We start from the raw sequence: 13059 nt of genomic DNA, 5'->3' as shown, positions 1-13059 counted from the left end.
AATCTGTGTGACGGGTGTTTGCCCTTGTGATAAGTCAGTGTGCATATTTGAATGGCAGTGTGTTCCTTATGAAAACAAGATATTTTCTGCATGAAAATTGTGCCAAAAGCAGAGAATTGTGTGTAGTGTTTTGAAAAAAGTGTGTTTTAGAACTGCAATTTGAGTGTAAAGAAGGAACTGTGCTTGTAGTTTAGCAGAATTGGTTCATGGGGTTGGTGAATTAGTTACATGTTGTGGTCATTGTGTCTCAAGTACCAGAATTTGTGTGTAAACAATTGAGAAAAACTGTAATAAGGAAAATCAAACCATCCGATATTGATTGTTGAGAGAAAATGCATGCATGACACATGATGTAATAATGTGAATGTTTTGCTTCGGTAAGGGTGATGTGGTCTGGTTTTATTAATGCTGACAGCATCAGGTTACTGAGACTTAAGTCTGGCTTTATATGATGTACTGCATATGGAAAAGGCAATTTAAAATAAAAACATGGGATGTATTATTTGTTTATTTTTATTATTCAATGCTACAAGAAAAAGAGGTTTTACACAGAGACATTATTAAAACTAGCTGTTAGAAAAACATATTTATACGTTTAAATAAATTAGCCAGATTCAAATCATTACCCAGAGCTTTTTGTTTGTTCCAAATGGTTTGTGAAATGTGAGAAATATTACAAAGATGCCACCGAAAAATAAACAATTGCACGAACGCTCGCGATTACGACACGCTCGAATAGCAACAGCTGACGTCGCTCCGACAGCGCGCGGTGACGTCACACGCAACGCCCCGCCCGCGGCCATGCGTACTGAGCTTGTTATCGGGTCGCTTGTTATGACTGGAGAAGGCCTCGGACTCAATTAAAACTTACCCCCCCGTCGCTGCCCCGGGACAGCCGCGTGCTCATGGAGGGCATGGACATAGACTTGGATCCGGAGCTCATGCAGAAGTTCAGCTGCATGGGCACCACGGATAAAGATGTCCTCATCTCGGAGTTCCAGAGGCTGCTGGGCTTCCAGCTCAACCCGGCTGGCTGCGCCTTCTTCCTGGACATGACCAACTGGTGAGTCCGAGGCCTGAACGGCGGCCTGTCGGTGGTCCCGGGCCGTGTGTCGGCACGAAGAGTTTCTCTATATGATTTTCTCACGTTTAACGTGTCGAGCGTGATACACAGCTTCGGAATGACAGCTGTCACGTGCCGTGACGAGTTTAAATTGAGCTGGAGCGAAACACACAACAAGCTAACTGCTAACAGAGTGTGAGGAAAGGGGTGAATCGCGCGAGTTTCGCTAACCCCGAGCGTAAACAGTGTTTATGGGCACGTGCGTGATTTTATTGAGACGTTTTGCGGCATTGGCTTCTTAAATAAGACGGGTTGGTATATTTCTTGTCAGTTGACAAACAATTAGCTTGTTTGTATTAGCGCCCGACCACTACGCGGGCTGCGCCTAAAACTCTACCGAGTGCCCTACGTAGACAGCACGTGTTTGCGTCATTAGAGGTTTCCGAGTCGTATGAAGTTAATCGATACGTGTCTGTCATGACCAAAAATGCTGCTGACTCCAGCCGGACAGGGAAGTGTTGTTCGGACAGCACATGTGTGATGTGATGGTGTCTTCTAAGTGCTGTCTGACTGGAGCCCACTCGCTTTTTGACACGGACATTGTGTAATGTCGCTCAGTCACGACTTTACGAGCAGATTGTTTTTACATTGTGACTGTGAGATGGAAGCTCTCACCTAAAAATAATAACAGTCTGGTTGTTTACATCGTTCGGGTTTTGTTGTGTTTGTGTCAACTTTGTGTTTATTCAGTGAAAGACTGTAACTATTACGTAACGAGTGTGCTTTTATCTCACACACAGGCCAACACAAGTCTGACCCTCGCTTCTTACGTTTCTGCTCACTTTTAATTTTCTGTTTTTGCATCTGTATCATTGTTGCAAAGAACAAAGAAAAAATAGGAATGAAATGTCAATTCAAAACATTTGACAATCCAATAGAGAGTCATTTACTATATGCTACTAATAATTGCTTTTTGTGTATTATGTGCAACAAAATCGTTGTACTGACAATTCGATGAGTAGTTTTTAATAGAATTAGATAACACTGAAGCTTCTGCGTTGCTTTTGTTCACATCAGGAACCTTCAAGCGGCTATAGGTGCGTATTATGACTTTGAGAGTCCCAACATCAACACGCCGTCGATGTCTTTTGTGGAAGACGTGACGATTGGAGAAGGAGAGTCGGTCCCTCCTGACACACAGTTCACGAAAACATGGAGGATACAAAACACGGGTGAGACAAACCGTTTCATGTTAGTTTAGTTTCGCTTGTTTGTCCGATAACTAAAACAAAATCGGCGGATATAAACATGCGGTTTGGCTCGAATGGAGCAGTTCTGTATCTGAATGCGTGTGTGTTTTTACAGGTCCAGAGTCGTGGCCTCCGGGTGTGAGTCTGAAGTACATCGGAGGAGATCAGTTTGGTCACGTGAACATGGTGATGGTGCGCTCTCTGGAGCCTCAGGAGATCTCTGAAGTCAGCGTGCAGATGCGCAGTCCAGCCGTTCCCGGCATGTATCAGGGTCAGTGGAGAATGTGCACGGCCACTGGACTCTTCTACGGAGGTGAGCACACAGGAACGCCCTCTTCTTTTTTTCATGCTCATTTATTGTTAGAAAAGCTAGAAATGTTCACTATTAATTCTAAAAGAAGTACAGTATACCATTACGTCGCCTGGGATCCCCTTTAGTTCTGTCGCTCTGGAAATGTCAGGTCAAGTTGGCAATGGCTGTTTTCTGATACGGCAGTGTTGTAAAGCGGTGCTTTGTTACTCTTCTGTGTGTTGTGCAGATGTGATCTGGGTGATATTGAGTGTGGAGGAGGGTGGTCTGCTGGGGGTCACGCAGCAATTATCCTCCTTTGAGACAGAGTTTAACACGCAGCCACACCGCAACCTGGAGGGAGATTTCAACCCCTTCGCATCACCGCAGAAGAACAAGCAGGACACCAATGAGGATCATCTAAAAGACCCCGGGGGCCCCTGGGACGCCCCCCTGGACTCCATTCAGCAAGATCAAAATGGACTCACTCACAGCTCTGTAAATATTACACCAAATGGTCTCCAAAACAACTTATCAGTAGTGACGTACAGCCAGGTATGTATGCTGTTTTCAGACTTTGGAAGAGTTTGATTCCATGTCTCTCTTTGTCTGGCGCATCGTCCTAGATTGAATGACGCTCAGTAACTGGCCGTTCACAATATAACGGTGACTATAACTATATTTGCTGCCCCACCAGCGGACGATAACAATAAGGTTATGTTTATTTTATGCCTGCACGCAGCAGTGTTCCCAGTCACAAAAATGAATGTAGATGACCTGCGGCTGAAGCTTTCGTTTTCATTCCCGAACGTCTTTTCTCCAAAATATGACAGCAAAGGCTGGATGCTCTCTCTGAAGGCTGAAAGTGCGCTCAGGATATATTTTACCAGCTTGCTGACTCATAAACGTTACATACACTCACCTAAAGGATTATTAGGAACACCATACCAATACTGTGTTTGACCCCTTTCGCCTTCAGAACTGCCTTAATTCTACGTGACATTGATTCAACAAGGTGCTGAAAGCATTCTTTAGAAATGTTGGCCCATATTGATAGGATAACATCTTGCAGTTGATGGAGATTTGTGGGATGCACGAAGCTCCTGTTCCACCACATCCCAAAGATGCTCTATTGGGTTGAGATCTGGTGACTGTGGGGCCATTTTAGTACAGTGAACTCATTGTCATGTTCAAGAAACCAATTTGAAATGATTCAAGCTTTGTGACATGGTGCATTATCCTGCTGGAAGTAGTCATCAGAGGATGGGTACATGGTGGTCATAAAGGGATGGACATGGTCAGAAACAATGCTCAGGTAGGCCGTGGCATTTAAACGATGCCCAATTGGCACTAAGGGGCCTAAAGTGTGCCAAGAAAACATCCCCCACACCATTACACCACCACCATAATTACATTAATGAGAAATTGAAGATGTGTTCCTAATAATCCTTTAGGTGAGTGTATATAATATCCCGCCTTAAACCAACCGCTTTCAGACCGCTACAGTCTTTAATTCTGACATAAAATCTGTGTTGCAATCACAAATAGTCAAACGTTATCTGCCAGAAACTGTCTGAAAGTATGTTTGATCGTTCCTCAGCTGGAAAAAACTCTCTCTGAAAGTGATCTGAACGATATCGTTCTCTGTATCGTTATAGTTATGGTGTTAACCCTACTATTCTCCTGAATTAGGAATGGTTTTTAAAAGGTTATTTTTTTATAGTTATCGTTATAATGTGAACGGTCCTTAACAGTCAAAGTGTGTGATACAGAGCCATTTTATTTAAAGGGAAGTTTATAAAAGTCAAGCCACTGTTACATCTCTGAACAACACAGAGGCTTTCCCGTAACACGTCATCTGTTTGTTCCTCGCCCTGTGTTTTGTGACACCAAACGAAAACAAAAAACACATCATAATGATTGATTGGCTGTGTTTGATTAGGCCTTTCTCCATTCCACACACACACACACACACGTGTGATGCATTAAGCGCTGGGCTTTATCACTATTAAATGATCTGTCTCCTGTCCTCTAATACATGAACACAGGGATGAATGTTTCATCATTTTCATTTATGTGCACCGTTGAACAATACTGTGTAATAAACCGCAATATTACCTGCATTTGTTTTGAAGAAAACATTTCACTTACAATCATTCTCAGCATCAGTCATTTATTTTGTGTGTGTAAAAATAAATCTAAATTAATTTAGTTGTTTATTATTCCGTGTAAAATTTTAAGCAATTTGGCTTTTTGAAATGATAGGTGTTCAGATGGGTAAAAATTTAAGTTTAATTTATTTAAAAAAAAAAAAACATTTAAAAACAGAGCGAAGGCTGACCAAAGTGCGGTACAGAGGAAAATAGAACCGGCTTAAAAAGATAAATAAATAAAAGAAGAAAAAAGACAACAAATCTAATTCAATACAATAATAAATATCAGTCCACAAGCCTCAGACAGTTAGAAATGTCAGTGAAAAGTAATATGTTTTAAAGAGGTTTTTGATGGAGCCATTCTAACATGGACCGGCAAACTGTGCCACAATGTTGGCCCTGCAATGGCAAATGTTCTGTCCCCTCTGGTTTTTAACTGTGATCTAATGAACAGAAGAAGATTCTGATCTCAATGTAGGGGATTGATTTTGGGGATGGAGAAGCCCAGGCAGATAGGGAGGTGCTTGATTTTTCAAGGATTTAAAAACACAGATTAGGATTTTAAAGTTGATAGGGTATTGCACAGGAAGCCAATGTAGAGATCGAAAGATCGACATCGTCAAATTTACACAGTTTTTTTAAGAATTTATCAGCGGCAATCTGAAGCAATTGAAGACAGAATTCTTGTAAATACCACAACAAAGAGCATTGCAGTAATCCGAGAGTGATGTAATAAAAGTATGGATGGCAACCTCACACCATGTTTGTTTAATTATTCTTAAATATCATTATAAGGACACTTTTTTTTTTTTCGTGTCTCCTCAAGTTTGATTTAGAGTTTTGTTGTGGTGATTAGTTTGGGCAAATGTTTAAATGTGAATATGAGTCCAGTGGCCACATTGCTTGTTGGCCACAAGATGGAGTGCCACACAAATGTATGAACGGACACAGAATAACCAGCGTAAGAACTTCACATGTTTAAACATGTCACAATCACTATTACTCAGATCAGATAGTTGATATATGCTGACCACAAATATCGAACCCCATTGACTTCCATTGTATGAGCACAAATCCACAGAGACATTACTCCAAAATAACTTATTTTGTGTTACACTGGAGAAATTGTCATATAAAGATTTGCAAGCACACGAGGAGAACAAATGATTGATTGTTCCTTTAAGAGTTGAAATTTGTGTGTAAATTCTGAGCAACACAGAATTGTTGTTGGCCTCTTTTAAGGGATATTTCACCCAAAAATGAACATTCTGTCATCATTTACTCACACTTAAATTGTTACAAACCTACTTAAATGTCTTTGTTTTGCTTAACACACAGGAAGATGTTTGGAAGAATGTCAGATCTCACCCACCATTTACTGCCATAGTAGGGAAAACGGATACAATATGAGTCAATGGGAGCTGAGATTCTAACTAAGAGTAAATGATGACAGAATTTTCATTTTTAGATTAAATATCCCTTTAACTCTGGTCAGCGGCGTTGATGTTTTTGTGCAGTTCCAGTTAAAAATGATCTTGTGGGTTTTTTTTCTGCGTTTGATTTGTGTCTCACTTTGTGTCTTTATTCTCAGGGCATTCACGGACCCTTCCCATTTGGACAGTCATAAGAAACAGAAAGCACCCGGAAGCTCATCTGAGCTGCTACTTTTGCCCTTTTTCTGGGGTTCGGTGTGAGGGGGAGCAGATTTATTCTTAAGACTTGCTGAGGCCCCCCTCCACCCCCCCAAAACGCATCACAACATCACCTGAAAGTGTGGACAGATGGGTTTGGCTCCAGATCAATATTCACCTGAGTTACGCATGTGTGAATGCTAGATTTAGACGAGTGCTAGAAATGCTAAAGTGATATAATGAAATATTACACACCGTTTTTGATCTGTATCGTCACGTTACAGTGGGAAATTCTGAAGTGTGTGAAGAGAGAGAGAGAGAGAGAGAGAGAGAGAGAGAGAGGTGAGGTGGATCAACGGGTGAATGAATAGATGAATCATTGATTCTCGTGAAAACATGTTTGGGTGACATTTCAAATCAAAATCACACGTTGGAAATTATGTTTTGCATCACTGAAATGAAGGCCAGGTTCTTTTTGAATAGTAACATCATTTTAAAGACAATTGCCATAAAAACACATTATATTAAAGACAAACACAAACACTACAATATGCAGATACGTTTGAAATTATATATGAAGTTTAAACTGTGTAATTAACATTGAAAGGCTCTCATATAGTCCTGTTTTTATGCAAAATATAATTTCGTGTCTTTCTGGTCTTGGGGTGAAATGACCAGGACGTGTTTTCTGAGTTTCAATAGAACACGTGTGCGATGTGAGAATGTTTCGACCATGCGCAAAAGCCATCAACAGAGAAAAAAATGCCCGTTCTGTATTATTGACATTAATCTTCTTTTACTTTGAAAACAGAATTCAAAAACAGCCCATGATGATACACGTTTAACTCTGAACGCAGTACTGCCGTCACCGCTGTGCTCAGGATCTCGTTGCTGTTATATTTGTTTACATCTCTGTTGTTCTGATTTCATTCTCGATGGCAAAATACTTTCAGCGAAAATAGTTGACACGTCTTTGATCGTCTGTTGATGGCGTCACTATGGAGACTAAAGACGGTATTAAAGCTGTTTTAAATGAACCCGAGGGGTTTTAATGAATGAGTCCATTAAAGAAATATTTCAAGTTAAACTCTTTTGATCTGTTTCGATTTGTCCTGTCCTGTGATTTCTAAAGGACATGTTACAGTGCTTACAGTTTAAGAGACCAGTGCGCATCAGTTGTTTCTCGGTAGAGATTAACCTTGAGATTTCGATTCGCTTGAACGATCCGTGAATGTCACAGTAGTCGAGCCCTGTGCTCCAGATAATATTTTAATGCGTGAAGAAAGTTTGTTGAGTTTATTTGGTTTGAATCGTGCCTCTGTGTTTGGTGATATGATGGAGCGCTTCTCTGGATGTTTATATGGAAATATATCTGAAAGGCCCGTGTGGCGTTTTACTGGTTGTTTTTTTTGTCTTTCTGCATTGGTTATAAAGCGTAAAAATGAAAGAGATGATGAGCAATTGCTTTCTGTTGTGTTTCTCTATTGGTCAGTTTTATTAATGAGAGGATGAGGGGTTGAAGGTGTTTAATCAAATTGTCTGGCGTCCTGAGGCATATGCAAATCCACGACCTTCTTATGTAAAGACAGAAGAGGATGATGTTATCATGTTGAAGGCGATTCTTATCAGATGCACTGAAGCTTTAGCCACGAGCAGCGATGTGTCCAGACGATCAGACGTGTGAATGATCCGTGCCGTGTCCATATATTCACTGCACTCACAAACACACGAGCCGTAAACATTCTGATGACACGCAAGGACAGAGACGAGTACTCACCTCATCCGCAGAGTTGTGTTTGTGAAGTTTAAAATCACATGTGACCGGTGTGACTGATTCATTGTCTCTTTTCTGCTTCCTTTCTCTTTTTTTTTTGTTATTCTGTTGGATATTCTGCAGTCGTGGCATGGTGTATGATTGAGCTGAGAGTTTGCATAGAGTCCTATAACAGCACATTGAAAGAGAAAATATGAAACGCCTTTTCCTGTATGTATAATTGAACATTTGTATGATTAAATTAACACTGAAACAAAGTCCTTTGTTGTCTTCATGACGGGTCTCTTCTTCATGTCTCATTTTAACCTTGTGCTTTTTTTTAATAACACAAACATACTCCTTGACCTCTGAAAGATAAAAGTTGACCAAAAAACTCATCTAGAATCAAAACAGATAAACAGGAAAAAGTTTGACCCGAATTTATCAAGGGCATGAGGTATTAATAACGATTTTATTTTTTGTGAATAGTCATTTTACATGGGACTTATCCGCTGCATATACATATACAAAATACTCCAGTTTCTGGACAAATCTTGTTCTAAATGTATTTGAAAAGCTGAGACTGTATCTCAACCTGTTCAAATCCCTTTTTATTGCTACTTAAATGGCATTTAAACCTTCAGTTTGTATTTTGAAGACCGTTTTTGTGGATTTATGAGGTCAAGTGTCCTAGCAGACTAACAGGTGAAGTTCAATGCATTTGTGGTCATCAATCAGTTAAAGGGATACTTCAGTCAAAAATGTAAATCTGTCATCATTTACTCACCTTTGAATTTTTCCAAATGTGTATAAATGTCTTTATGAACACAGAGAAATATATTTGGAAGAATGCTTTTAACCAGACAGATCTTGCCCGCCATTGACTCCCGTAGTAGATCTTTTAGATAGAATTGTTGTAGATATTTTGAAGAATGTAGGATAGCAAACAGTTCTGGGGCACTATTGACTCCCATTGTATTTTTTCCTACTATGGGAGTCAATGGGGGGCAAAATGTGTCCGGTTATAAGCATTCTTCCAAATATCTTTCTCTGTGTTCATCAGAACAAAGACATTTATACAAATTGGAACAACTCAAAGGTGAGTAAATGATGACAGAATTTTCATTTCCGGGTGAACTGTCCCTTAAAGAATTATAAACCTGATCAGCTATTTGTAAAGTGAATAATTTAAAATGAACACCATTTGATTTCGTAGTCTCATCCATTGAGGATCGGGTTAATGTTTCTGTTGGCCATTTTATATCGATGCATTAGTTTAAAGGCTTTAAGCAAAAATTGCATTTGTCTTCACTGAAGATAAAGGTTTCTTTCATAACATCATCATCATGTAAAGTCTTCCCACAGATACTGAATGGCTGAATTGAACATATGACAGTTAACGTTACATTTGACTTTTTATTCAAACCCTGATGGTGTGTTTCCCGTCATAAACAGTGTAAAGGGAAAGCCTGATGTGCTCCAGGAAGAATATAATCTCGTTTAAAGTTATTAGCATCTCTTGCTCTTGTGTTGATCTAGAATAAGAAGGCAAATATTTGCTCACCTTTCAGGTCTTATGCAACTTTCCTTGGCACATTCATAGTGTTACCCACCTCACCTGACAGACGCTTAAAATCGTGAACAAATGCAAAACACTTCCTCTTGCTTTGACAGCTGCTCTTCCTCGCGACCCGCAAACACGATGAGAGGCAAATTCTGTGGTATCACAGTGATTACGGCTCATGAGCTTTTATAGAAAATCACAGATTTGAGTCAAAGCCTAAAGCGTTCATCCCTGTCCTCACGTTTAATCTCGGAAGCGCTGCCTTTACAGAAGAAAATTACCGTCGCGTTTAATTCCACAACAAACAACTGATTTATAACATTAATGTGCATAAATCATGCTATTGCAATTTAGCTACACCGGAAAAGAGACAATAGAGTGCATTAGAACCAATTATAATTTAAAATTTTGTCGCGCGACCATCACACTAGAATAGGCCGCGTCGCGTCGCGTCGCGTCGCGACCGGTGTAGACACGGTGTGAAGTGCTTAAAACGTGTTTATTGACATTTGAGTTCAAATGTCACAACACAAATCTGTTTTTTTATTTTGTTAGGATGCCTGTGTAAAAAAGTGTTGCCCTCTCATAAATGCATTTATTTTGTCAGTGTTAAATATGAACCCTATTGGGGTGACGTCATTTGTCCTGAGGTGTTGGACGTCTCGCATATGTACACAAGGACGAGTTCAACTCCTTCAGGGCAAGTGTTGGATTTCTGGAGAACACGATTTCTTTAATATCTTCATTTTCTTTGCGCTTCACTTGTCGACTGATGTTGATTATTGTATTGACACAGTTGGGTGTAATAGTTTGTTGGTAATCTTGATGTGAAGTTTTGACATGTAAACATTCATCAGCGCTCGATTCTTCTGTATACTATCTGTCAGTTGTATGTTGTTTAAAAGTGGTTGTGTGTGGGCAGCCGTGTTAATTGTCACGCTGATCTAAGTGGATCATATGAGGTGAAGAAATATAATATTGGGTTTTTTTTGGCAGCTGGTGTCGTGTCAATGAAAGTTTTAATATGTCTGATATGTGGTTTAACATCAAACGCCTCGTGTCCTCACCTGAGGTGATATTTAATTGTGCGTGTGAATCATTAGTGTATCTGTAGCAACACGCTTTTACTTTCAATGAAACCTGAACTTACACGAGACGAAAGGCAGCAGGTGCATCGAATGAAACAACGTAAGGTGAAGTTCTCAAAACTGTGTAATCTTGTTATTCGGTTCACAGTTTTCTCCTTTAACAGAATGTTTGTGTGCTGAGTAAGAACAAATACAAACAAAAGTGCCTTCAGTAAAACACAATATCATACTCGTGGCCTGTTATTTCTGTTGGCATGTCACAAAAGACGTTTAAAAGTATTTAGCCAAAGCAACTTTCTAACAATACAAACGTTATACTTGTCGTTAGTAACTTTATACTGAAACTCTTTCCTGTCAAAAATCCAATGTTAGATGCATTTCTGATCTTATCTAACTGTTTACATTCATTCCTTACATTCTTAGGCATATTTAATTCAAATATATTCAAATTTATTTCTAGAGTGCTTTTCACGATTTTGCATTGTGTGCAAAGCAGCTGTCAGGAAACACACCGTCGAGAAAACAGTAGAGACAAAATGGCACTGAAATAAGGGGAAAATATGAAATAAATGAGTTATTTTATTGTAGATGTTACAACAGCATCTCTAATCAAATTATTCTGTAAGATTGTAATTTGTTCTCAGTAAGGCAATACTGTTAAAAACGCACGTTTAGATGAGTCACAAAAACACTCAAAGCGGATGATTACTGACATGTAACAGATTCTCAGAAAAACAAATGTGAGCCGCAAATAAACCCAAAGCTTCATATTGCTGATGTTATAAGCAGAAATGATGGAGAATGATCTGATGGAATGTGAGTTGAATGCGCGTGCACGCAGTGAGCTGAAGGTGAGCTCGCGCGTGCTGATGAATGTCTCAAGCGAACGCTCGTGTCACTAACCTTTCTGTTCACGAGCTGTTGTGTAGCGCATGAGAATGTTGTTTCAAAGTAAGAGAGTGAAGAGAGCACATCTTAAATCTGCCGTCTTTCTAACTGCCATGCAAATGAAGGCCCTCTGGGACATGTTCTACACAAACACAAATACACCGTCGAGAGAGCAGAGAGAATAAAGCTTTGTTCGATAAGTCTCCAAATCCTCATTTTATCAACTCGACTATTAGAAACTTAGAAGTTCTTGGTGATTTGGGGAATTTAGCCTTTATTTTACTGTCGGCATATATTTTATTCCAAGATACATTTATTAAACAACATACAGTTTTTTTATTTGCTTTGCAGAAAATATATTTTTATTCACAAACATAATTTTCTTGTTTCCTAACAGTCTGTTTTGCAGTGTTAAGATTTTGGTTTGAGGTTTTCTTTGTAGGTTATAGCAGGTAAACTGATAATGTGACAGAATCTCTGTGTCGCCCTTTTTTAATTTTCAATAAGGTCTATATTAAATGTGTGTGTGTGTGGTTTGGTGTGTCTGTTTAACTGTGCAAACACGCGCCACACTGAGCGCTTACAGACGCTGACGCAAGCAAACTCTCACACGCTCACATACACGCACATTTATACAGAAATTCACAAATACAAACTTCCGGAAATATGAAGATAACATTTCTTTCTGATGTTTTTTAAAGAGTCAAAACTGTTATTGAGGAGTCACAACTTCACATAGAATTAAACTTCTTTAATGAGATTTCCTATTAATTTGAATACCTCTGGACATACATGGTGCTTTTTTATTAGATAATTATCTTATTCTTAATTTTCTTTTTTTTTCAGATGTGTTTCTTTCTGTTTTTAATTTTTGCTTCTGTTTTTTAAAGTGTATCATTTAGCATGGTTGTGTGTGTGATCCATAATGCATGAAACATTGAGAATAATAATGAGAATTAGAAACATCAACGAGTCAAAGGTTATTGTGTGCAATGGTGGTAAATGTATTTTCTTTATACAAAATGTTATTTTCATAACTCTTCTGGTGAAATCGAAACACAGTTTCAGTGAGATTGTCTCGATTAGTGGTTATACAAGTCTCATGAATTTCTAGTGAATTTCCATTTTAATTTTTAAAGGAGGAAATGCTCTTAAACCATATTTGATGCTCTGCATTTATTTCACCATTTAATGTCCATCTTGACATTTCTGAGACATTTTGAGTCTTTTTCTTCAGGTGGGGGGGGGTTTGGTCCAGAGGCGTGCATGTCAGAAGCCTGGAGGCATAGAGCCCTGAGACAATGTTTGCTCAGCTTAATAAGGCCTGTATAAAAGTCAATGAAGCAGGCATTCCTTCACTTACTCTCACTTGAAGTCTTG

The 13059-nt window shown here is 39.2% G+C and overlaps 1 protein-coding gene across 1 annotated transcript; it reads left to right on the top strand.

The window, feature by feature from the left end:
* The first annotated feature begins 772 nt into the window (after positions 1–772).
* Positions 773–8411, top strand: ilrun (inflammation and lipid regulator with UBA-like and NBR1-like domains). Its single transcript, XM_056750826.1, has 5 exons — positions 773–1063; positions 2141–2295; positions 2429–2626; positions 2853–3157; positions 6347–8411. The coding sequence occupies exons 1-5, from the start codon at positions 906–908 to the stop codon at positions 6380–6382; spliced, it is 852 nt and encodes a 283-aa protein (XP_056606804.1). The 5' UTR covers positions 773–905; the 3' UTR covers positions 6383–8411.
* The last annotated feature ends 4648 nt before the right edge of the window (positions 8412–13059 follow it).

The sequence above is a fragment of the Triplophysa dalaica genome, chromosome 6 (genome assembly GCF_015846415.1).
Source record: "Triplophysa dalaica isolate WHDGS20190420 chromosome 6, ASM1584641v1, whole genome shotgun sequence".
NCBI classification, from domain to species: Eukaryota; Metazoa; Chordata; class Actinopteri; order Cypriniformes; family Nemacheilidae; genus Triplophysa; species Triplophysa dalaica.
This window is presented reverse-complemented; position numbering and strand designations above follow the sequence as displayed.